The following is a 27,815-nucleotide window of genomic DNA, read 5'->3' as shown; positions in this document are numbered from 1 at the left end:
ATGTTTTTGCATTTGAAATACATATAACGGTATTTTATTTGCATTTCTTTAAATCGCTCAAATCCATTATTTGCTGGCATGCATTTTATAATATTCATCTTTTCGATTTTAAATATACATATCTAAAAATGCCACAGATTTGAAACAATTGTCTTAAGCCTAAGCCGCACATAGAAAAATACAAAATGCAATTGCATAAAAGAATTTTTGCACACACAAATGTACATATATGTACTCACATATGTACATATCTATGTATCTACATATGCATATTGACCACTGCTTTCACTTAAATCGCAATTTTATGCTTTTGCATTATCTGAATTGTCTTTGTCATGTCTATAATCTTGTTATGCGGTTACTTTGCTTAGTTAGCTACATAACATAACTGCACACATGTCATTTTTCTTGCCGCTAGTATGGTATTTGTTTTTACACACAAGTGTATGCACATTCACGAGTATATTCACTTCCTGGTTAGGTAAAGAGATTTAACTAAATCAGTAAGCAGTCTAAGACCATAAAAATAGTTCTAACGAAGTTGTGTCTATGTGTTTGTATGTCGCCAATGCTTAAAGGGATTTAAGCTTGATTTTGCTTGCTACTTCTCGGTTATGTCCGTCTGACCACTAGCAACCAACTAAGCTAATCAGTTAAGTTTCTTGTGCTATTTATACACTTAAAGTAGAATCTAGAAGTCAAAATGCAAATAAAATTGCGGTAAATGAAAATGATGCTAATAAAAGATTAAGTTTTGATATTCAAGTTTAGACGATTTTTATTGAAACCGGCTGATTTTTCAGGCTTATAAAAAAAATTATAAAAGTTCTACAAAGACTAACCTGGAACCTGGTCTACGAAAAGGGAGCTAACTTGCGAAAACTAGTTTTTTTTTTTTGGATTCTATCACGTGAAAAAGCATCTCATCTTCCAACCGAATCAACTAAAAAGTGAAAATTGATTTTTTGACACCTAAGCCCCCTTTCCGTAGATCAGGTCACATATAAAAATTAAATTCTATTATATTTTTTTTTTTTTGGAAAAATCGGTTTTTAAAATCTAAATATATTACCAAATTTTTGTTTAAAAAATCGATAAATAAAACTTTGGTCAGGAATTTAACACTTGGGAGTACGAAAATGTCGCAAGAAATGTTTTAAACTAAAAAATTTTTCTTCAAAAATTTATTTGGATTGCTCTGAATCCCTTAAAAATATTGAGACCTCAGATTCATGGATGACGTCCATTCCGCTACCAGCTTTCAAGTTAGTCTAAATTTCTGACTTAGAAACCTACAACACAATTTTTGCAGCGAATCTGCAACTGCAGACTACAAAAGAAAAAAAAACACATTTGAATAAGGTTAACAGAGCTCCTCTCCCCACTGGCATAATGACAAAATATGCATTTGACCTTTCTAAAGGTGTCACAGACCAACTATTTGTTGTCATATATACTTATATACCGATGCATGGTGGTATTTTGACTTAACTTACATTTCCAAGCAACTGAGCTGAAAAGCGGCTAATAGACGTCGAAAGCGAATAAGAATTTTGTATATTTTCTGTGCCAATGGACAATAAGTTGGACGTGTGTATGGTAAGCCCATCGCTTGCGAATACTATTAAGGCTTGTTAATGTGGTTGGGTGGGTGTGTAACGCCCGCTCATTGCTGCTTGCACCTTATACTCATACGCCACTGTTATTAATAGTATTATTATTGGATTATATCTAGCAAGCGGTGAATATATTTCTGTGACTCGGACTCGGATTGCGGTTGCATATTAGCAAACTAAATAGCTAACCGACTAACAAAGTGCATTAGTAGCCAAGCAACAACATGTCAGCTGAAACTGAATAAGTACTGTATTTAGTGCAGTGCTAAATTCTTTCTTTGAGAGCAAAAAAGCTTATTTTCTCGCATATATTTGGCATAATACATACATGTTGCATGCCTCGGTATGCATTTATTGCTGTATTGCTTGTATTTGCTCATAAGTGTTGCTAATACTTTTGACATTATATTTTGCATTGTTTGTTATTGTAACTAAATTAACACGCTTTGGTTTTTTGTTGTTGTTCTTTGTTTTGCTGCAATTTAAAAAGCTTATTTGCTTTAAGAAATGCCAATGCTTATTTACAATCTTCGTATTTAGCACGAATATGTCGTTTGCATGGTTCTGACCATTACAACAACAAAACAGCAATAAAGCAAAACTATACTAAAAGTACTGCCTACACCTTTATAGCTCTGTTTTTATCTACATCTATATTTAATTTTCTATACAAACTGACAGATTTGAGTGATTTTTAGTATAATTCTTTTTCAAATAATACGGGAAATAGTTCAGAGCTGAGTAATTTTAGACTATCCTGATGCAAAAGTTAAACAAAACTTATAGGGTTGTTCCCACCGCTTTAGATTTAAAAACAGCATCCTTCGTATTCCGAAAATGTAGCTTAATAACCCCTCCATAGAAATGAAAATATTTCGTGTCATATGTATATGTTCTGCCCACATCCTTGATATATTAGGTTGTCAAATATATCCCTTTCGCTTTTTTGCTCTTTATTCCATGTATAATAAAAAGTGTTACAGTGATCGGATTTAGTTCAAATATGAGCCGTTTCGTTCGATAATCTGTTTCCATCTAGACGGCAACTTAATAATACCCTCCTCGTAGAAGCCCCTATCCATATTTGCGAAGTACTCGGACAGCCACTTTTCACAAGCCTTTTTTGAGTTCAACTTTACACCACCAAGGGCGTTCGCCATGTCAAGAACAGGTGGTAATCACTTGGCGCAATGTCCTGTCTATATGGTGGATGCGATAAAACCTCCCATCCGTAGCTTTTGACGACTCATCAACAATGTGTGTGGTCTGGCGTCGTTCTGATGGAACACTACACCCTTCCTGTTGGCCAATTCTGAACGCTTCTGGTCGATCGCCTGCTTCAAGCGGTCCAGTTGTTCGCAGTAGACGGTAAAGGGTGATTTTTTAAGAGCTTGATAACTTTTTTTAAAAAAACGCATAAAATTTGCAAAATCTCATCGGTTCTTTATTTGAAACGTTAGATTGGTTCATGACATTTACTTTTTGAAGATAATTTCATTTAAATGTTGACCGCGGCTGCGTCTTAGGTGGTCCATTCGGAAAGTCCAATTTTGGGCAACTTTTTCGAGCATTTCGGCCGGAATAGCCCGAATTTCTTCGGAAATGTTGTCTTCCAAAGCTGGAATAGTTGCTGGCTTATTTCTGTAGACTTTAGACTTGACGTAGCCCCACAAAAAATAGTCTAAAGGCGTTAAATCGCATGATCTTGGTGGCCAACTTACGGGTCCATTTCTTGAGATGAATTGTTCTCCGAAGTTTTCCCTCAAAATGGCCATAGAATCGCGAGCTGTGTGGCATGTAGCGCCATCTTGTTGAAACCACATGTCAACCAAGTTCAGTTCTTCCATTTTTGGCAACAAAAAGTTTGTTAGCATCGAACGATAGCGATCGCCATTCACCGTAACGTTGCGTCCAACAGCATCTTTGAAAAAATACGGTCCAATGATTCCACCAGCGTACAAACCACACCAAACAGTGCATTTTTCGGGATGCATGGGCAGTTCTTGAACGGCTTCTGGTTGCTCTTCACCCCAAATGCGGCAATTTTGCTTATTTACGTAGCCATTCAACCAGAAATGAGCCTCATCGCTGAACAAAATTTGTCGATAAACACATTTCGAACCGAACACTGATTTTGGTAATAAAATTCAATGATTTGCAAGCGTTGCTCGTTAGTAAGTCTATTCATGATGAAATGTCAAAGCATACTGAGCATCTTTCTCTTTGACACCATGTCTGAAATCCCACGTGATCTGTCAAATACTAATGCATGAAAATCCTAACCTCAAAAAAATCACCCGTTAGAATTAAGCGTCTGGCCATACGGGAGCAGCTCATAGTGCCCTTCCAATCCCACCAAACACAGAGCAAAACCTTCCTGGCCGTCAATCCCGGCTTGGCCACTGTTTGGGACAATTCACCGGTCTTCGACCACTACGGTTTTCGCTTGATACTGTCGTATGTGATCCATTTTTTGTCGCCAGTTACTTTAAAAACGGGTCGAGTTCGTTCTGTTTCAGCAGCATATCGCAGCCGTTAATTCGGTCCAGAAGCATCAAATCATGCAGCTCCCAAACTGAAGCTTTTTTATGCATCCAGCCTTCTGCAGATGGCTTAAAGTGGTATTAACTTATGTGTTGGAAGAATAAAGTTCTTAAACTCATTCAACTCATTCATTCTTAACCAAACATTTTTTAATTAAAACAAATTTCTTAGTATAATTCCAAACAATCCGCATTAGTTTCGCCTAAACCAAAACGCAGTAACCACAAATTATTGCCGCAAACTATTGTATATTTCTAATAATATGCTTAAGCACAACTGAACATCGCTTGCTTGGCTGCCAACAACTTTCGCCAACTACTTATGTAATTGGAAATCGAATAAGATTTTGATTTGAATTCGAAAAACAAAAAGCCCAGTTAATTAATGTTACAAGTGTTGGCACACACACACAAATCTACGCTGCTACTGTTGTCCAGTTTATATGCTTAGCCACTTATGTACTTAAAATTGCTATTACATTTTAGACAAACTTAGGACTTAAGCATGCATACAAGCAAGCAGCAACAACTACAAACATGCAAATAATAACAGAAATGGCAGCAAATAAGCGGTAAGCAATAAGCAGTATTAAGACACTGGCGTAAGAAACCTTTTTTAGTTGTTGAGTGTATTCTTGGGGATTTTCTACAATACCAACTTAAAGATGTTGTACTTGCCACAACATACACAAATGCACATGTGGTTGTGGCACTTCATATTCTTCGCAATATCCAAATGAATATGCAACGTAGAAATATCGTATATATGTATGCTATATACATATATACATACGTATGTGTCGTTGTGCTGTCCAGCAATATTCACAATTTCTCAACCGACCACCTACACTGCTAATGCCCGACCACTGCTGCTTGTCTCTGTTGTTTCTTGTATTCTTAAGCTGCATACATGCATTACGTAACGCTTTATTACAGAAATTACAACTCTGCTGCTGTTGGTTGTGTGTGTTTATTTGTATGTGTGTGTGCATGACCCATCTTGGCATGTTTTCTGGTCATATAAGCTTAAAATGAGTTAAGAAAATCTCTATACTTCTCTGTGGCATTAAGTTAAGTTGAAAATTTCTTGCAGTTTTAGTAATTTCCCTTACATGCTACACACAAAAACAAACACATAGTATATATTCAAACACACACATTCGCTCCTTTGCCAGCTACCAACCAAGTAAGCAAGTAAGCTAGCGAGCAATTGCTTAAGCTTAAAAGCAAGTGTAAGAGTATGTACATGCATGTGTGTGTGTGTGTGTTTCCTCAAAATAGAATTTTAAGAAAATAATTTCACCTGATGATAGTCCCAAATCACCATTTGTTGTATTGTTGAAATTTTCTGAAAAAAAGGATTTCAACCTAATTCGTCTTTGCTGAAGGCGGCATGTACAGACGCACGCACATAACAACAACAACAACAGCGACACAGCTTATGTCCTGCGTAGCATGAGGATTTAATACAAAATATTTATTACGCAAATAAGTTGAGACAACTTAAATGCCCTTGCTAATGCCACATAAGTATTGTTTTTCCACAGTTGTTGGGTTATGCATAAGCAACAAACACAAACACACACATATAAATACAATTTGCTTGTGTATGTGTGTGCACTTTAGGTTTACATCATTAAGGTCGGTTATTATAAATTGCTGCTTGAGGACATTTCATTAAGATGACACTTATATGCGCATAAAAATAGCAGCATAATCACACACACACATATACAAGCGCATTTACTCACACACACTTACAACCAAACGCCATTTTAACTTTTCTAAGCTCTCTACAATTGCTGTTGTTGTTATTTTTCTTACCCTGCAAACGCCGCTAGCCAATTGTTGTATTGTAAAGTGGCTGTATGAGTGTGCTTTGGAATTTTTGAAAATTCTCCTTTAAGCGTATTATGCAATTTTCTTATTTTCTTCTAAGACGATAGTTGATTTCTTTCTCTGCAAAAATGTATTAAGCAATTGGCAAATGGCTTTGTCCAGTTGCAGTTAAGCGTTTTGTATGAATATTTTTTGAAGAATATTTATTTATTTATTACTTATATAGAGACAAGCGGTGGCAATTTTGAGGACTATTGGCAACATTTTTATAGTATTTTCCATTTTAAAATCTTAATCAGCTTTTCTATAAATTTTGCATGACTAAAAATATTTCTTATTTAATACTTTGCTTGTTACATTTTTTAAATTCTCCCCCGATTAATAAATCTTACTTCAATTTTTAGCTTCTTATTGCATACTATTCCTGTGTGTAGGTGCATATATTGAAGTCAAGCGACTTTGAGAAATCATATTAGACCATCTTAAGAAATTTTTGCAACCAGTAGAGTTGAAAAGGTCGTTATTTATTTTCGATTTACATCTTCAATTATGAAACCTTGCCTTTTCATAATATATGTACCTTCCGAACCCAAAATTTATTACTTATCCACAACTCTGTCATACTTTAACTTATCGCACTACAGGTCAATATTTTCATAAATAAAAAGTTCTCATAAAAAATTGGAGTCACGAAAGCCACATGGAATTTACTCTCCACACAAAACAAATAGATGAAAGCTTGTAAGCTCAACGAAAGCTCTGTCGACGGTTTTCAAAGCTTTAAATTATCTAAGTTTTACAAACTCCAATTTATACTAATATTGTTGAACTAATTTTTAAACTCCTTTATATCACCAAAACTAATTTACAATATTACACATTCCACGTCAATGTGTGTAAACAATTAAGATTCCAATTAACACCTCTTAATGGCAGTAATTCACAGTTAATCAAAATGTTAAGCAGCCTTTTTCCAGTACACTAATTGCAAAAAAGCTTGTCTTAGTATTTAAACTGCTGCGTAATTGTCACAGAACAAGTTTTTCCGCTCGTTAAATTGCCAACATTTCGTATTTATTAAAAAGGTGTGTTACTACAAGTGGTCGTTCACACTTTGGCACATGTATTGAAGCAGTTGCATAATGCATTTAGTATTTAATGGCGGCAATAAGCCATAAGGCTCGTGACACTTAATGTATGTGATTATGGTTGTTTATAATGGAATTAGAAACGGAAAAAATTCGAATTACTAAAATATGGTGTTTTTATAAATATTGTTTTACTAGCCTGTCCTACAACTATATAAATGTTTGATCCCGATTTTACCTGGACAAAAAAGCTTTATCCATTAGACAGTTAGGCTATATATTATCGTAGAAAGAGGGGGTCGCATAGTTTCTTTCTACAACTTCTCAACATAGATAGAAGGATTTTATAAGTAGATTACGGTTTTGAATAACTTTCTTCTAAAATTTTGGATTTTTCGTGATCTTTACTGAAATCAATGAATCAATCAGACATTGTAACCCAATTAATATAGATTTTAAATGTGGTCCCAAAAACAAAGAATACATATATATCCAAGAATATCGTCTCGCTAACTTTTCAATGACTTTACACAGCTCATAGATAACATTTTTGTATGATTCTGATGTTTACTTACTTGGAAACTCGAAGTGAATTCTCTTCAATTTTTTTCTCAAAAATAATTTATAAAATTTCCTCCAAAAAATTCCAAAAATTCAAGTCGTTTAACATTGATGAGCAGCAGCATAATAGATTGTTGTTGCTTGTAGGATTTTTAGGCGCAAATAATAAACAACAAAATACACAAGTTTGGTGTTAAGCTTGACAACTTTGCACATATTCCTATTAATATGCTTATAAGTTTCATATACATACAACCAATATTTAGTGTGTGTGTGTAGGTGTTTGTTTGGCAAGTTCAAAGATGGAAGGACGTCAACAGCTGAAGCTGTAGCCGAAGCCGAAGCTGTAAGTTCAGATGCGACAGCTTAATACGCATGAACTTACAAGGATTTTATAGTTTCTTTCAACTTTCTTGCCAGCTAACACACGCACACATGCAGGCATGTGCGAACCAATAAGCGCTTTTAATTTCACTTTGTACGCTGTCAAGCAAGAAAGTATAAGCACAACAACAATGCAAAGCAACAAAGCAACAATGAAATTTGTTGGCAGCATTCATTCAAATGCAGTGATTATTGCATGGCAAAGTTGCCGAAAAAGAAGAACAAGAACAATGCTTGGCATATGAGGCACTGCGAGGAGGCGACGTTGAGACAAACAAGAACTATTAAAAGTGTAAAATAATGTATACGCCATTGGCAAACAACAACACTTGCGTAAGAATTGCACAAGAAGATCTAAACACACACACACACACACATGCATACGTGCAACATACTAGTCTTCGCTCATAACTGCTAAGGACGCTGCACTTGAGCGGCAACAATTTTAAGCCGAGGAATTATAAATTAAAATGCATGAATTAAGTCGCTGCCGAAAATAAAGTTGATGAAAAGCAAAAAGTAACATGAAAAATGCAATAAAATCAAATAAAATAAAATAAGAAAATAGCTGCCATTTAAGTAAAGTGCCAAAGAATGCTCTAAGAAATTTAAAACCAAAGAAATTGTAAAGTGTTTAAGTTTATGCTTCAGTGAGTAGCAAGAAAATCGCATGCGAGAAAAAAGTCACACGATTTTGATGTAGGTAAGAAAGGCCAACGAAAATAGCAAAAACAGCTATAAATGCGCAAACACATGCCTACCACAACAACACATACAACAATTTAGAGTTTATGATGTTGTTGTTTTAGTATTATTTCGTAGTGTTGCTGTCCGATAACTTTGATATTTAGAAAATTAAGTAACTAAGCCATTACGCAAATGCGGCCTTAAGTCTTTCACAATTTTGATTTCAATTTAAAATCATCACTTGACCCAAGTTAACTGCCTACACACATACACAAAAAGATAAACGAACCTACATCGAGTATATATATGTATGTAGAATCATATCTATCAACCAAGCAAACCATTTTGTAGTTTCCCAAGCATTCTCCAACAACAACCCCGACCACATGATGTTCCACTATTATACCGTCTTAGGATTTTATGTTTAATATCCGGTCAGTTGCGTTAATTTCCTACTGTTCAACCACTGATAAGTAAATTGTTAAGCATATAAGTACTTAATTTCTTAGATTTTTTTTTTTTGTGGTTATGCAATCAACTGCCAATAAAGTAAACTTTACCCTTAAAATGTCTTAAGAAGCGCACAAACTCATCCAAACACTTTCCATGCTTTGCTATGCCTCTTAAATTGTTCATAAATAAACAATAAACACAAAAATTCTCCACAACAATAAAAACTGTATATTACTTTAGTGGCTTAAGGTGTTTCGTATGCAAACACTTATAACGGTATTTATGCATACATATATAATATGTGCCCTTTCTTGAGCATTTATGAAAACAACGTAATTTACTTGACCAACCCCTAACAATTAATCCTGCCACTTTCCACCACCATCTCTACGAGGAGACAAGGCACATGTAAATGGTAAGCAACTAATGACGAACTACTAGAAATACTTAAAGATTCACAGTTGTGCAGAGATTAAGGTCTTCAACGGTCAGCCACTTTATTCTTAATAACGGTAAACATACACATGCTGAGTAGCTGGGCATTTTGGTGGTTCTTTTCGTAGTTATGAATTCTTCAAGCCTTCGTTAAACATCTACTGCAGCTTTTTGTGGCATCTTTTAGGCGTTGCCTGGAAATTCCTTTAGTCAAGTGGTCAATTTCTTAAACGGGAATGTATGTGTGGATGCGTATATGTGATATGATGAAGATTTGTATAGGGATGGAGATAGTTAAAACTTATTCTTGGTTTGTTGAAAATGTTCTTCACTTGGAAGGCATCTATATAAGTGGTATTTTAACAAAGTGGAAATTGATTTAAACACTTATTTTTAAAAGCTTCAATTGAGTCATATTTAATATTAAATACATTTTTCTCGTCATTTTTTTTCAACTAATGCGTTTGAAATAATTTAAGCATGATAAAGTGCCAATAATTAGCAACTTTATTAGCACTTTCTGCTTAAATTTCTATTAGAAACGAAATTCAGTCAACTTTGATTAGATAGAAATATAGAGAGATAATACTAAAAAATTCAAAGCAAATATGAAATCAACGAAATTCAACGAAGTCCCTATTCTAGTGTGAATTTCATGGCTTACATTTGTACTAATCCTTAGCATTTAATATCTATATTATATATACATACTTAAATGTATTTAGTGTTATAATTGAAATACAACAAAATATTGTTTTTGCTTTGTTAATAATTTAGTTTTATGATTTATGTATGCATATGCACATTGTTTATGCCAAATTAGCTACGCTGCTTTACAAATACGCCGGCAACATATTAATATATTATTGCCAGTATTTATGAATTAATAAAAAATGCGCATAAATACTAAATACACTTATGTGGATGCTTATTACTAAACATATATGTATAAACGCATATGTGTATTAATGCCGTAAAGCTTTTGAAGTAACTAATCGGTTTAATTATTATTTATATTTTAATTATCAACTTTGGCAAAATATCCGCTAATTATAATAATACGTAATATTTTATTTTTGTGGTTCAAATATAGGTGCTTACACACATGCATACATGCTTAGTATGTGAAACCTTGCAAATAAATAATTTATTATAATATGGTAAACAATAACTGCAATGATTAGGTGATTTTCAGTTGCACTTATCGACTGCTAATATAGTTAGTTGGGAATAGTTTTGAAGGTGGGTTTAAAATGATTTAATGATTTGTAAGAGATTTTTTGTTTAATAGACAAGTAAAAGTAGTGAAAAGTATGCAGAAATGTATAACCAAAGTGTCGATTTCGTTATTGTATTACATTTTGAATAACTTTTACTAAAAAAAATTTTCATTGGAAATTTAAAAATATTACAATTCTAGAAAATTCAAATTCACTTCATTTTATATACGTTTAAAAAAATTCTGAAAGCGTTAATTATAAATTAAAAAAAAATAATGCAATTTTTTTTTCATTTCCGAAAAGACTTTGTTAAAACATAGTTTACTTCAATCTACAATTTAGTTTGCCAGAAAAAATAGTAGAACTAATAAGTATAGAAATTATTAAATTATCTTAATTTAACTTGGTACTTATTACATATGAACCCAGCATAAAATGTTACTCATACGCCCCAACGAACGACAACTTCAATCAGCATATACATATGCTAAAGTAACACACAACACTCACAATCATAACAGTACTTAAACACAAAAATATTACTCAATGAAATGCAGTTTTGAGCACACACTCCTTCATACACATACAGACAGCTACAAAGTACCGTAATAAAATACGCACATATTGTACAAACGCATCGGCCCAAAAATTGTTATAATGGAAAAAGTGATTTTCAATTAACATATTTCGCGGCAGCTTGTTTTATTATCAATGCGTATGAAATATGGAAAATCGACGCACCAAAAGAAAAAAAGAAAAAAAATAGCGCAGAGTATGTGCTTATTGCAGTTACTACTGAGTGCATGTGTGTGTGCATGTGTTCGTTGTGCGTGAGTTCATAATTTCGGCCACTTAAAATCTATTTGGCACTTTTTCACAATATTACCACAGCTCATACGGACGCTGTACAATTGGATTTTTGTTGGTTAAACATTTAATAATTGGAATAATTAATAATAGTATTACGTGCGTTAAGCTCATTAGCAGTGCCACGCCATCAACGGTCATCATGCCGCAGTTGCGTTGGTCGAGTTGACCAAGTGAAGAATCAGCAACACCCAGCTCGCCAACAAAAGTAAATCAGCCACTTACATACATATAAATAGACATATACATATATATGATTACATACTGCATTTTGCATGCACACATATGTATGTACATAAATAGTACTTTTCATTCACATTTAAATCAACACTGTAGCTGCTATCGTTTCATTTTTTGTACTGTTCGTGTAAATTGTTGTTGCATTGACTGCTGACGTGCAGTGGCACAGCTATGAACCAATTGCAATTGACAATTGTGGCGGTATTACCAATAATAATATCGCAATAAGCTTATATATGTACCTACAAACACACTTGATGTGTGATTTAAGTTTTAAATGCATATATTTGAACACATTTGACATGAAATAAAAGAAATCATTATTTATATGATGATTGTTTAAACTCACTATTATGTATTTTGGTGGTGTCAGCCACATATTTTCGTCATAGGGAAAACTGTTCATCAATAAAAAAATAATTTTATTTGAATCCACAATTTAAAAAAAAATCGTTTATTACACAAACAACTATATAGGCATGTACAATTAGTATGCTTTCTCTTAATTGTAAATTTCTGATTATTCCAAAGAATGGTGAGGAATATATGTTTATAGAAGAAGTAGAACAACACAATTTTGGTGATTATTTCGATTTAATTGCTAGATAAATAGATTATTTTTTATGAATTTTATTAATAGCCTGTTGAATACACGAACTTATTATAATTGAATTTTCACTGTATTAAAACCCGCTGATTTATTTCTCTATTATGGGGTTACATCGGTTTCGTGGATTCATAAAATTGATTGTTTTTTTAATTTAATTTCTATAACATCTCACGAATATTATCCTAAATTTTCAAGTCGATCCGAATAATAGTTTCGGAGATACAGCCTCTGAAAGGTGTGCCTCCCAAATCAGGTATTATTGTTACACAAAACTTTAAACGCGTTTTTATTGGAACCCTGTTTTCAAAGTCGGTTTTCAAATATTCTCGAAAACCACTCAACCGATCTTGATGAAATTTAGCACAGGTGTTCGAGATACAATTTACTCGTGCTTGAAAAAAGGATTTAATTTTTTTTTCAATTACAACTATTAAAAAAAAATGTCAAGTAAATTTGACCGAAGTTTTTATTTTTTTGGAAAAATGTCTGCCAAAACTCCAAACTTTATTTTTTGTGTTTCCTTCGTTCAAGCACGAGTATATGGTCTTACCTAAAACACTTATTTTTGTTTTTTTTTTTTTCATTTTGGATGATCTTGACAGGAGTTATGTTTACAACGCGGACGTACCTTTTTTCCGAGGGGTCAACGGAAATGACGTCCCAATAGAGGAATTTTAATTTTTTTTTTTTTAATTTCAGAAATTATGCTTGAGTATCTACATATAAGACGGAAAAAAGTTTGAATTAAATAAAACTTTTTTTACATAGAAAAAAATATTGCAAATGATCTTTTTCACCCTACAAAGCTCATGTAAAACCCTTATGTTATTGTCTTTGAGAAGATTTTATTTTTACTAAATATATAATTAAGACCAAAAAATTATTTGATGAAATTTTTTTTAATATTGAAAGCCGAAAATTGATGCAAACATTGAGGAAATGTTAGAAAATTATATTTCTATTAGCAATAAAATTAATTCTAACAACAAAATGAATCATAGTTGCTTCCATATTACCGTGAAATAATATTGTCGTTCCCATTAAATGTTATATTGACTGTAGAAATTCTCAACAAATCTTATTTTTAAAAGCTTCTCCAATAAAATGCTACCCATTTCATAAAAGATTCCTTGAAATATTCCAATAATTTATTTATTTGCGATGAAATATGAGCTTGATTAAATTTCTAAATAAATATTCCGGAAATTTTAGACCCACAGCCGCAGCTTGAATATTTGATAAATTCTAAAAAATGTAAAATTCAAAGTACATTATATAAAATATGAAATTATCACCCCACAGGCATATTATGAGATAATTACGCCAAGCATTTTACCCATACGTATACACTCCAGCAGCACCACAATATGTAGCTGTAGTACGCAGTTGTCAATATTTGCATTATAGCCAGAGCATATGCTTGCACTATGATGGGTCAGCCGCAACAGCCATATTAAACGGCAAATAGGCCAAAACCAAAAATGGGACTTATGTACCCGTTGTTGTTGTTGTGCGCGTATGCGTAAATGCAGGCAACCCACCAATGCAGCGCAGAGCACATAAGCATAATCGCCGCCATATGAACTATCACTGTTGAAGAGTGGTGAAAGGGTGTGTGTGTGTGTGGGCGCAGTGGCGGTTAGTTCGGGTGCAGTTGTTGGCCAATAATACGTCGACAACACGCCCGCAGCATATTTCGCGTTTATACTTATTGCAATTTTTTTTTTGTTTTCTGGTTTTCCAAAACAAAAAGTGACCGCTGGCAAGCTTTACTACATATTTGTATGTATGTATATATATATGTATGTGTGTATGCATGTACGTTAATGTGTGTGTTTGCGTTTGGGTATGTGTGTGTTTGCTTAGCATATTCGTAGCGTCACGATGGTTGTTTGGTGGTTATTGTTGTTGCTACAGCTACTGGCTATTGTTGACCAAAAAGTGTGCAAAGTTATTGCAAAATTTTGTTGTTGTTTATGTTCTTTACTGCTGGCTGCTATGGTGATGTTTTTGTCATGTTATTACGGTAATGCACTTTGACGAACACACATCATTACATTGAAATCAACTCTAGCAAACCTAGGAAGGAGTTGTTTGATTATATATAGACCGTGCATTATAATTAATATATATAGCGTCTCTATCTCTGTATCTGAGAGATATAATATAGTATGTATTTAAAACAAGTCTCATATTCTCAAGCAAATTTAATCAGACCTCTCTTAAAAGCCAAAAATATAGTCAAATGCAAATCTAATAATGGACTGCTCGACATTATTAGCAGTCGTACGCCTTCACCGTTACACACCTAACGTAATGAAGGCACTCCTGCCGCCTTACTAATCATTGGGAACCCATCTACATTCAGCTTCATATGCTCCAAGCGCCAAACCGTTAGGCCACCGTAAATGCCGCACCGCGCCACGTCGGCCACCAATAATAAACTCATTAAATCCATTATCCTCGACCATGATTTGAGGTTAAAACAAAAGCGGATTTCACGCAGCCACTCAACAGCTACGTAGCACACGCGTGAATTTGCGCGCACACACATTGCAGTCTCACGAAAATATACATGCGTGTGTATGTATTTGTGAATGGGTTTGAGATTTTTTGAACGCCGCCGCCAGCGCCATTTACACACACACATATGAAGCCAGGCGCATATGCCCGTTTGAATTGACGGCGCAATGGATTATGTCCTTATTTGTTGTTGGTATGCAAAAGTGCGTTTGGATGAACGGTCAGCGCGTTTGCATTTCCATTTGACGGTGCTTGTATGTGTTTGTGTTGGAATTAGCGCGACTTAAGCGAAGAAAAATAACCATTATTTCCGTAATGAGCTATTACAAGTGGTGGGATTGAGCGGAGTACATATGTACGTATGTATGTACGAGCTTTTGTTTGAAAATTTCGCGTATATGCTTTTTGTTTGTGCATAATTGCTGTGCAATTAAAAAATTATATTATTCAGACATGGACATATTTAATTAATATTTTTGAGCTTTAAGACTGCAGCTTTCACGGATTTTTCAACAGTTCTAGTTTTGTAAAAGCTTGAAAGCTCTCTTTTTTTACTAATTTGTTGTGTAAATTGATAAAACTAAAAAAAAAATTAGATTTTCCATATAACTTTAGTATTTTTTTGCTAACTTTGCTGAAAGTCAGAAACAGCTTTTTACTTAATTTTTTTTTTTCAAAGCGAGTTCTGAGTAAGATTTATCGCTCGCATCACCATCTCGCATATTTTCTTGAATACAAACATTTTTTAACTTTTTTGTCATTCCAATGATGGAGTTATGTTTTTTTTATTTAAAAATGAAAATTAAGAAAAATTTTCTGAAATTTATTTTTTCATTTCATAAATCTTCTCTTTCTTGAAAATCTGAAAACAAAATAATTAACGTAATTTTTATGACTTGTTAACATGAAAACCAAAATAAACCCACTTTAATCTTAAAAAAATAATATTATCGAACTCCGCAAATCACCCATATCAAGTTCCAAATAATACGCTAGATCCATACTCCCTTCAAATCTACCAACCTTGTCATCTTTTCAATTTGTAGCACACCAAAGAACAGATGACATTGAACCAAATTAAATATATACGCTCTCTAGCCGCCGCCAACAGCAAGCCACCACAGTCCATATTAAGTGGATGTGGATTTATTAAACAGGAACTCAAAGCACAATCCGCAATCGGCGGCTGCACGGGGATTTAACGTAAGCGTAAAGCGCGTAGTAAATAATATGAAAATAATGAAGCTGTTGCCACAGAAGAACAGATAAATCAAAGAACGCAGCAACAAGAAGCAAAAATTGATAGCCAGAAAAAAGTAAATCGCATCATGCCTTCGTTGCGGGCGGCAGTCAGCTCAAGACAATTTGAAATGAAATTCATACTTAAATACACGCACAAACACACACGTACACAGATTCGCGGAAACGCGCGCTCATCTTTAACTTAAGCCACTGCAACGAAGTCGGCACGCGTCTAGCTGTCAATAAAAAATCGTTCGTGAGGGGGGTGGTTTAGCGCTGGTTTATCGCTAGCCGTTGCAATTGATTGTGTGCCGGAAAGACGCTGCCGATAAGTTGCCATCGATGCTATTTGTTTTTTTTTTATTGTAATATCTCATGTTGTTGTTGTCGTTTAGCTTGTGGGCGCTGAACAGTTGTCACAGGATTTATTTATGCGTGAACAACGTTTCGCTGATAAGGTCATTAAGGTGCTGCGAGTGGGTGGGGTGGTGTGGGCGTGCACGGCTAAGCAGCGCTAATATCGAAGATAGCTATTCCATTAGCGGTAATTTCTTTTTTCTCTCTCAAAAGCGTATTAATTTTTTACTGCGCTCTGGGGAGAGCTAAAGAGATTTTAGCTTAAATATGTAGTAATAATCAGCGGTAATATGCTGTTGGGTGCGTTAGTGGGAATAGATTTATTTAATTTGATTATTTCTATAATTTTTTTTTTTTTTGATGTTCTGTGACACTGTGCCTTACTTGTTTGCGAAAAAAAATTTGGAAACAATTACTGTAATAACAGAAATAAATCGCAATTTAAGGAAAAGTTTGAAAAAATATTTACAAATTTTGTTTACATATTTACAATGATTTTTATTACGCATTTTATGACAAAATATTATTGCGCATTTTATTATAAATTACGTATTTGTTTTAAAAAAATTTTCCATCGATTCTATTTTGATACGCAGTTATGTAAGTTTAAGCGAATATGTATCAATGTCTTCTGTTTTTTTTTTTGGAATCCCTCAACGATATCAGATTAGTCGCAAGATTTTCGCTGCCGAATAAGGTTGATTCATAATTTTTAAAATTTCGTGCGCAAATTCTAAAAGAGATTCTTTGTTTTAGACTACGTGTGTGTGTTATTAAGCTGTTCAAGCTATTTATGTGCTCTTTGATTGCCGAAGTTAATTGTGCCCAATTGCATGTACTACAAAGTTTTCTTCTCAAAGGAACCCTTATACATTATATAATCAAGAAAAAAGTTAAAATTAAAGAAAATGTTAGAAATCGCCGCCTTGAAAATCGACGATGCCCAAGAGGTTCAAGATCTATGGCAAGCTTGCAAGGAAACCGGTAAGAGCGCAGAATTTCAGTGTTGCGTCTTATATATGTATATAGTTCCTGTTACTCCTGCAAGGAGCATAGGGCCACAGTAAAACAGTTCCAACCATTTCTGTCACATGCCATACGCTTTATTTCGCCCCAACTTTTTCCTGTAGGTCTGAAGTCAGCCTCCAACTGTCTTCTCCACGTATGAGCAGGTCTGCCAACTCGCCTCTGTCCAGGCGGGTTCCAATCAATAGCATTTCTTGCTATATCGTTTACAGGTTTGCGCAAAGTGTGCCCGATCCACGCCCACTTACGCTTGAGAATTTCGAGACACAGTGGGGTTTATTGCGTGCGTCTTATAATAAATATTAATAATTTAAAATACATACATATATGAATTCATTTTAAATGATTTCAAAAAACAAATAAAATTAAGAAGAACTCGAAATTTTCGTTTCTACATTTTTCAAATATGAGGATCCCGAAGCAAGATGCTCCATAATTATCTTTCATATGATACGCCATATCATATTTACAATGTTTTAAATGGCAAATATTTGTTTACAATATTCGCTGAGTGTCAAACAAAATTTCTCACAAACGGTTGTTAGTAGCAACGACCTTGTTAGCATGTATAGAAGATATTTTTAAAATTCAAATTTCAAGTAATGCGTATTTAGAGTATATTAAGAGTTGCTGAAACTATTTATAAATTAATTTGAATACAAATATGGAATTTATCAATAAATATTAATTCAGAATAATCATAGAAACCACACAAGATATGTAATAATTGTATGTATCGCATAAGCTTTGGCGTATACAGTCAGCCATCAGTGCTCATTACAAAGTACTTTGCTTTGGGATTACACAACAGTATTTCTTACTTATTATAGAGGATCAAACAAGAAATGAGCTCACCGTATCGTAAGAAAGCTTTTGTTTATTCAATCAAAAATTTTCTCGTATTTTTTTTTCAAAAGTGAATTACACAGCTTTTTGTTGTAAATTTCAATATTTTGGTATTTTCATATTTTTTATATCAAAATCTTGAAACATCTTCCATTGTTCTAAACAACCTCTTATTCTTTCTACTTACAGCGAAATCGCTACCGTTACATTGTGTCGTCGAATCGGTGCATTCGTTGCAGGCCTCGCTCGCCATCGACTCACGCAGTCCATGGAAGCGACGTACGAATATCGAAACAGATAGCTATGTGATTATGGCCGCAGCAACGCCATGGTCGGAGTTGGTGCAGACCGCGCTGCAGCGACTAGGCTACTCACAGGAGGCGGTCAATACGGCAAGAGGTGAGTGTGGAGCAATAACTAACTAAATTTGTTATGTTGTTTTAAAATATGGGATCGAAATATTTTGCTTATTTGAATTTTATATTTCCATTTTTCTACTCAGGTTCTATTATGATAAAGAACTGGAAGCCCATACCATTGGAAATGATCTCCGATAATCCAGTTGTGCCCGTCAGTGATATTATCGGCGAATTGACTTCGGTCATAACACTTCGTATAGTCATATTGCGTTCCAAACCGTCGACTTTCGGTGAAATTAAAGATAAATTATTGAAACTGCTCGTGCTGCAATCGCATACAGTATTGCGTTCCACCGGTTGTCCACTTGATGAGGTGAGTTTTTGATGGATATTAATAGATTTTCTACATATTTTCTTTAAGCATTTATAATAAAAAATATTTTTTAGGGTTTTTATAATAATAAAAAACAAGTCTTTCAAACCACTTCCTCAAAAAAGTCATATTTTTGTCTTAACTGCTTGAATTTACCATTCAGCACATATTTAATCCTTATTTTCTTGTAACCAATAGTAATTTAGCACCCCACTACACACTTGAAACGGTGTAGTTGTAAACTTTAATTAGCATTTCTGCACATATTCACTTTGAACTTAAGAAAATTGCCCCAAAATCGGTTTAACGCCAACAAAGAAACTAACAAAATGGGTATTTAAGTATTTTATGTCAATAATCGGTTTATTGTCTAAAAGCTTTTTGTATTTACTCTCATAAGAATACCTGTGAAAATCGCCCACCCTGCAAACTAAAACATTTTCAAAATTCTACGCTATATCCAGCGCTTATGCACATGTACATACATGGTTCTATATACATATAGTATATAGCTGTATGTATTTGGAATTTATATAAAGTTAATCCGCTCTTGAATCAATTTATAATTGTAAGGTAACGGTAATTTGTTTATGTCATAGCATTTTACATTGCCTTCGCACGCTGTTCCACCATAAATTGAGAAAACCCTCATGTAATTAGCGCTCAATAACTCTTTCATCTTGCAGTTAGATTAGGTAACCCTAGTGTGGCTGAAATCTAACCGCGTTCAAATGTTACTCATTAGAGGATTAATTGCCAGAAAAACTTAAATATATACATGTGTTGTTATACATAATAATAATTTTCATTAATTTCTGGAATACTGGCATCTAATTCCAAACCTAATATCAATTTTCGTGAAGATTAAATATTAAAAAAATATATATATTTTATCACATCTTTTACATTTAAAACCTTCTTTGAACCACACCACTTGTTTCTTAAAGCTTTTTAGCAAAACTCCAGTTATAATACAACTACCGTACAAAAGGTCAGAGGTCACAATTTCCGGCATAACTTCTTTCGGTTCTTTTTGTCGAAAATTAGCTTTTCTAATTGTTTCCAAATATAATACAGCTTGTTTATCGCCAATAAATACCCAACAACTGCGTTCTACGAAATTAATTTTCGCTAAGCTATCGCATTATCTTACTTATACACCAATTCTTAGATATATATATACACTCACCCAAGCGCACAAATATTTGACTCATACAAATATTTCCTAAAATTGTCATTTGACTCATAGTCAATATTTGCGATTACAAGCTTAACGCACGATAAATCAAGTGAAATACGCGTTGTTCACTTGAATTTATTACACTACATACAATTTGTATTGGAAAAAGCACACATTTTGCTGCGATTTCATAATTATCAATAAAAATCAGTATATTTTATTCGCTTTGCCAACTTAATTATACCAACTTAACTGCTTACAACAAACGTATGTTTGTATGTAATTAGTGAAGCGCTAATCATGTGATAAACAAAATAATAAACTATTTTTGTGAAATAATTTTGTTTTTGTACATTTGTATTTGTTGTAATTTTTTATATGAGAGATATTATTATTTTGAACCCAATTGGATATGACAAGTTGACTAAATAGGTGCAAATTTTAGTAACCAATAATGGTGATAGTAAACTCGAGTTTAATATTTCAAATTTATGTTGGTGTTTAAGGAACTCTGAGTTCATTTTACCATTCTTTTTGTACGCGATTTATATATATATCTGTTCCATGTTGAACTATTAAATTGTTAACAGTGTGTCTAAATTGCTTAACAATTAGTCTAAATTGTTCAATTAAAGACTAAATTTTATTGCAAACTTGAGTTTTAACACGAAAAACTTCAAAAGAGTGATAAGGATGAGTTAGAGGAAAGATTTTTGTTTGTGAATATTTTTTATTTTTATTTAAAATGTTCCATAAACTCGAGTTAGTGTCTCAAAGTGAACGAGTTAACACATTTAACAAGGAAATATAATTAATTTTATTTTTAATAATTTTTTATTTATTTATTTCGCACAAAAAAAATTTAAAATATTTTTTTCATTCTAAATGAAATAATTTTTCACAACAAAAATAATTTATTATTATTTAAAATTAATTTATAATTATTTTTTGTGTTTCTTTTATTAACTTTTTATAACTTTTATCTAACTATTTATCTAAGTTTTTCTATATGCATGTTCTGATTTGTTATATCTCTCGGTTTAATTACAAAAACTAAATACTATGGTCTGCATTGTTGTAAATTGCCGTGCATCAGCATGCATTTATGGCGGTATTATGCGTTATCAGGTATTAATGTTTTTACCGTTAAGCCTACAACTAAATCAAAATAACTTAAGTAAGCGATCACGCAATTTATTGCGCGCATAAGCGTCAACAGCAAAAACCCAGCAATGGTTAAATTATTGTCACACAACACAAAAAAATATAAATATTTTTAATATTTTATTTATGTGCATACAGACCTGACAAACTGTTCTGCGTAATGCCAAATGTAGCTTAAGTGATTAGAGTGTCTTCTTTAGCTGATAGTGGTAACCGATACCAATGCGTCAGGCATTACCCAATGCTATAACCTCTCTAACAAAGTATGGACTATATAGAGTACCAATGTATGTATGAATGTTATATGTCGTTATGTATGTTCATGTGTGTATGAATATATGTTTGTTTGTGTATTTGTTGCTGCTATTTTTGCTTGTGTTTATCTTATGAGCTTAAGCAATGCCGTTCTTGTCTATACCTGGCGATCAAAAAATAATCACATTTTGTTTATAGTTAACGGCTATCTGGCGCGATTGTGTTAAAAGTTATTGTTTTTTGTTGACTTAACGCTAATGCCGCTAGTCATACGCTGCGCTGGCATACACCAGCGTTGGTCAAAATGTATGTATATAGCTAGCTAACCAAGTACCAATTATCTTTGGGCCAAAGGCAGTAATAACTATATATAAATAAATATATATGTAAATACATATGCACATATGTATGTATGTTTGCTGATATGAGCTGTCAACGTAATGAATAACAATTTGAAATTTGAAGTGATTTAACGTCTTGCAATCACGCCAACCCATTTATGAGCTAAACGAATCCCACAACACTCGAAAGGTCTACAATATTGTGTCGTGATTTTTATGGCGTACACTTAGCAGGTGACAGAAGTGGGTTGGAAAATTTATGTTTGCCGTGTTAAAGCGCTTTATAGTACCACAACACACCACACCACTCCACACAGACATGTGGTGGGTACAAGCGTACGCATATAGTTGCGTTTGCATTGAGTTCTGTTATTAGTAGGAGGATTAATATGGTTTGAATTTCGTTGGATGGTTGATAGCTTTACCACTTGCTCACATACATACATACAAACATATACTCATATACAGTTACCTCGTAGCGATATGCAATTGTTCAATCGCTCAATTGTTGTCTATTGGCTAATGACATTGCATTGTTGTTGCCTGGGGTTTAAGCAACGCATTAACTTGTGTTATTGGAAAAACTCGACTAGACGACAAGTGCATGCATTGCAAACGCTAATATTTATTGGGCTGATTGTGTACTTATGGGCTAAAAAGTGGAGCCATTGGATATTATGGTTGGGAAATTTCGGCATCAGCAGTCATGGGATTCATTAGATAATGAGTGCAGTTAATAGAAATAAGTATTTTGTGGAATAAGTTATCACTTACCTATTTTTAAGTCAAATATACTTCAAAGAGTTAAGTAGTTTTAATGTGAATAACGATATATTTTATATACATATAGGCAACTTACTTTATTGATAATATATTAAATTAAATAAACATAAATTTTTTTTTTTTTAATTCTAACACTTTTTATACAATCTTCTTCCAATACTAGCATTTTAAAAATTTTTTTCTCTCCTCCCACTTTCGCCCACAGATGACGCTCTCACAAATATGCCGCACGTCTTACCAGAATCCATATTCCTTTCCCGCCGGCGAGATCTCCGATGAGCTACGCCGCAAGTTCGACCAATGGTGGTCGCAACAACTCACGCCACAATCTAGTATTACGCCAAAAATGTTACCGTTCCTAACAGCACCGTCGTCGGTGACCAACGAAATGGACTTCCCTGTTGGATCAGCGGCTGTGGCTGCAGCCGCTGCTGCTGCTGCTGCGGCACAAGCTGGCTTACATGCAGCCAGCGGTGTGGGTAATGTACCCGGTAGTAATATACCCGGACTTAGCGGCAGTCGTGATTCGCTGCTGATGAATGATGCCACACACCATGGGTCACAAGGTGCTGGCGCAGCACATCATCCCAATATGTTGGTACATCCGGCCATGCATCCTTCGATGCATCATCATCATCACCATCCACACTCACAGTATCCAAATCAGAAGACACGCATGCGCACCAGTTTCGATCCAGAAATGGAATTGCCAAAATTGCAGAAATGGTTTCAGGAGAACCCACATCCTTCGCGTCAGCAAATACAAACATATGTTGTGCAGTTGAATGCGCTGGAGTCAAGGCGTGGTCGCAAGCCGTTGGATGTTAATAATGTCGTATATTGGTTCAAGAATGCACGTGCCGCACAGAAACGCGCAGAAATGCGTGGCGGTTTAGCAGCGCTGGGACATCCCAGCTTGAATGGCTTCATGCTGAATCAGCACGGTCAGTTGGGTCAGAGTTCGAGCAGCAGTGGTGGTAGTCAACAAATGAGTAGCAGCAATATCAATTTAGCCATGTCACATGACTACCTGAAGAGTCCGTTGAGTCTGAAATCGGAAGATGTAGACACAATGTCACAGCACTCGGATGATATGGATGAAGACAACAGTCGACCAGGTTCACCACAATTACCGCTCTCACTAACTACGCATGAACGTAATCGCAATTCGCCGATGGAGGGCGCTGAGGGCAATATGGAGTCGGTCGAAAGTCGTCGTGACATCTGCGGTGCTGACGGTGCGTTTAAGGATGAAAGCGACTGTCAAACCATGCTAAATGGCTCACTCAATCAGTCATTACGCTCATGTTCGCGCAGCTATACCGAGGAGGAGGCTCAAGCGCAGTCCAAACCGAATGACGCACAAACCGATGACCAACAAGGTGACAATTCTAATGAAGCCACCGCCAATGAGCAGCACAGTGAAACAGAACACAACAATAGCAATAACAATAATAATGCAAATAACCTAAATAACCTAAATAACAACAACATTAACAATAGCAATAACAATAATAATACTAATAATAACAATGAGCAATCCTGTGATGCCGTTAACACACAACCGCAAGCACATTCCTCACCTAAAATGAGTTCACCCAAAGAGGAGGACGATGATCTCGATTTGGAAGATGATGACGATGACAACGAGAACGATGCCTCACAACTAGATGAATATCGTTCGCTTTCACCAGATTTGGCTAATGCCATGGCACAGCGTAAAGATCTGCCCTTTCCAATGGTGCCGAACTCGATGTTCTCCCAGTCCTTCATGTACATGAGTCATTATATACCCGGATTTGGACAAGCCGCCAATCATCCGCACGCACATCATGCCGCAGCTGCAGCAGCTGCTGCCGGTATGCCACCGAATGCGCTAATGAATCCCGGTGGTCTGAATTTGTCGAGCATGTCAAACGAGGAGCGTCGCAAGCGAAATCGTACTTTCATCGATCCAGTTACTGAAGTGCCGAAGCTGGAGCAATGGTTCGCCTTGAATACACATCCATCACACAATCTGATACTGAAATACACGGAGGATTTGAATACAATGCCCTATAGGTGAGTTCGAAAAGCAATGATAGAATAAATATATTTTTTTCACGGTTTAACTCCTTCTCCTTATCGCACCCTCTGAAAAAAGATATTCCGACTTATTTTCGAGTTATTTTCAAACTTTAATAGAAGTATCTCATCAAAATGATATACGTTTTTGTATTTTTTCCTGACGATGGTAGAAATTATAAAGCTTCTCGAATCGTTTCTCAATTTTGGGACTTCATACTATATTGACCTGTACTTATTTCATGTAAAATTAATTTTTACTTTATTTAATCTAATTCAATTTCCATTTATATTCTTTCTTACAGACAAAAGTTCCCACGCCTGGAAAGTAAAAATGTACAGTTTTGGTTTAAGAATCGTCGTGCCAAATGCAAACGCCTAAAGATGTCGCTCTACGACAGCTCTCAACTACAAGGCCTGAACTCATTCGTGAGCAAATATGAGGAGCGCGACTAAAGGGTAGATATTTACATATAAGCGAAGGAAATATACATGTCTTCGAGAGAGTAAAAATTCAGAGCCCTAAACTACATGAGGTTTAATAAAGAAGCAACAGGTTTGTTATATGCAAATGTCGATTACCAGTGATAAAGAGGCGGAATGTTGAACCAGTATAAATATAGCCAATGAAGTATTGAATTTAATTTTATTAGAACTGAAGTTTGAAGTACGTAAATACAACTATGTATGGATATTAGGGTGGTCATTGAGGACTAAATTTAAATTTCTAAACCGTTTTTTGTCTGAATTTAAATTTATTGCTGTCTTCAAAAATGTTTCATAAAAAATGCTGGTCGGTCCTTGTGAATTTTGACCGGTATTTCGAGACCACTCTAAGGTATCTACATATAATTTACATCAATTGAAATGTAATTTTATGCGTGTTAGTAAGCCAAATTTTGAGTCGAGACACTTCGAATGCTGCTATAACAAATAAATACTAGAAGTGTATTCCTTGTAAGTGGTTCATGGTAGGAAAACCCTCCAATAAGCAGATGTCATGTAAATAAAGTACCAATAAAATTTGTTATAAAATTGCATGTCCTTTATAAATTATTTGTATATCAAAAATTAAAATGACAAATAACTAATTATAATTTATGTAGAAATTTTTGTTAACTCAAAAACTAAAAATTATTATTAAAAAAAATTAAGTAAATGTTTTGTGTAAAAATACAATTTTAGCATAAAAATAATTATTGTAATTTTCAATTACAATTTATTTCAATAAAACCAGTTTGCATAGCTATAAAAATAGTTTAGAAAAGAACTTCAATTTATTGATACACTAAATAAAATATGTAAAATAATAATTCTAATAAACATAGTTAAAAGATAGTGAAAACCAAAGATGGCATTTCTAAATAGCATATAGCAAATATAAAATATGCGAGTATATAAATAATAAAATATTATTATTTTCAACCTAAGCATAAGTAATGCAATTTTTTCAATATAGTAATTAATTTTACTAAAAATTATGTTTAAAAATCTGCTCAATATTGAAAATACATATGGAAATATTTGCAAAAAATACGTACATATATCATATATTAAAAAAATATAATTCATTTCATCGTCACCTAGGCAATTAGTAACAAACATTTTGAGTCAAATAAGTATTCGGAAATTTTTAAAAAATATTTCAAAGCATGAATGCACATATCGTTTATTTAAAGAAAATTTAATTCTTACTATTAATGTTATATCAACAGGTTTATATAAACTGATTGTTTTGTGGTTATGTTTCAAAATAATTTTTTTTTAATTAGTTTTTGGGTATTTGATACTTTTTGGAAATTTTATAAAAATAAAAGAAGCACTGAAAGCTGAGAATTTGCAGAACAACAAGTGGTTCGCAGAAATTGGCTAATAAATAGCTTATTTACAGATTTTCTTAAATTCATGAAAAAAACAGTATATTTATTAAAATGTAAAATTAACAACATAAAAAATTCATACGTGCATAGAAATTGTCAATAATTTTGTAAAAAAATATCATCAATAATGACAACAACTGTATACCAGCTATGAATCAGCAACAAATTAGAACACTTTTAATAATAAACAAATGAAAAATATTAATTATTTTTGAAGTTACACACAGCTAAAACAAGAAAATAAATATAAAATAAATAAATTCAAAGTTCCAAAGCAAAAAATCATATATACAAATAACCGTAAGTATGTAATTACAAATACAACTTATGCAAATAATTGCACCAAATAAATTAAGTAAAAACCCAACAATAACAATTAAAACACAACTAGTAATAAGCAAAAGCACTTAAACCAGTAAAACAAAATTGTTTAGTTAAAAACGTTTTGAAAAAAATATTTTGATTTCAAATTTACAATTAGAAAACAAAATTGTAATGTATTTAATACGGAAGTACATATGTTATAAATTATTTGTTTCCTTTAGCTCTTAAGCGCACTGTAAAATAGAACTAAATAATGAATATAAAATAAAATATTTCAAATTTGTAAAATATAAATACGATATTCGTCAATTTATTGCAAAAATCAAATTAATAAAACGAGAAATAAAAAATTTTAAATGTAAAATTGAAAAACACTTGCTTTTTAATTCATTTTGGCAAACTAAAATATAAATAACAGCGGCAAAGCAGTGCCATGAATGCTACATACATTAACATTCTATTCAACAACAGTAAGTACAAACAACAGCAAACACATGTAAATGAGGTAAGCTAACAGATTTTGTTGCTAGAAGCATAATAGCAACTTACAGAAGA

General features: G+C 33.6%; 1 protein-coding gene across 5 annotated transcripts in view; it reads left to right on the top strand.

Moving 5' to 3' along the window:
- Positions 1-26,094, top strand: part of LOC105209306 (uncharacterized) — a 115,002-nt gene extending 88,908 nt beyond the window's left edge. For 3 of the 5 annotated variants that reach the window (XM_011179657.3, XM_054233710.1, XM_054233711.1), the window contains 4 exons: positions 18,727-18,936; positions 19,040-19,269; positions 23,198-25,053; positions 25,362-26,094. In XM_011179657.3, the coding sequence (XP_011177959.1) occupies positions 18,727-18,936; positions 19,040-19,269; positions 23,198-25,053; positions 25,362-25,512 (2,447 nt within the window). In that variant the 3' untranslated portion in view covers positions 25,513-26,094. Of the gene's footprint in view, positions 1-17,353; positions 17,650-18,497; positions 18,553-18,726; positions 18,937-19,039; positions 19,270-23,197; positions 25,054-25,361 lie in introns of those variants that run through there. The other 2 variants (XM_029038495.2, XM_029038496.2) reach the window with 2 other exon arrangements.
- The last annotated feature ends 1,721 nt before the right edge of the window (positions 26,095-27,815 follow it).

Source organism: Zeugodacus cucurbitae, chromosome 6 (genome assembly GCF_028554725.1).
Source record: "Zeugodacus cucurbitae isolate PBARC_wt_2022May chromosome 6, idZeuCucr1.2, whole genome shotgun sequence".
Lineage (NCBI taxonomy): Eukaryota > Metazoa > Arthropoda > Insecta > Diptera > Tephritidae > Zeugodacus > Zeugodacus cucurbitae.
Note: the sequence above shows the minus strand (reverse complement) of the source record. Positions and strands in the feature narration are given on the sequence as shown.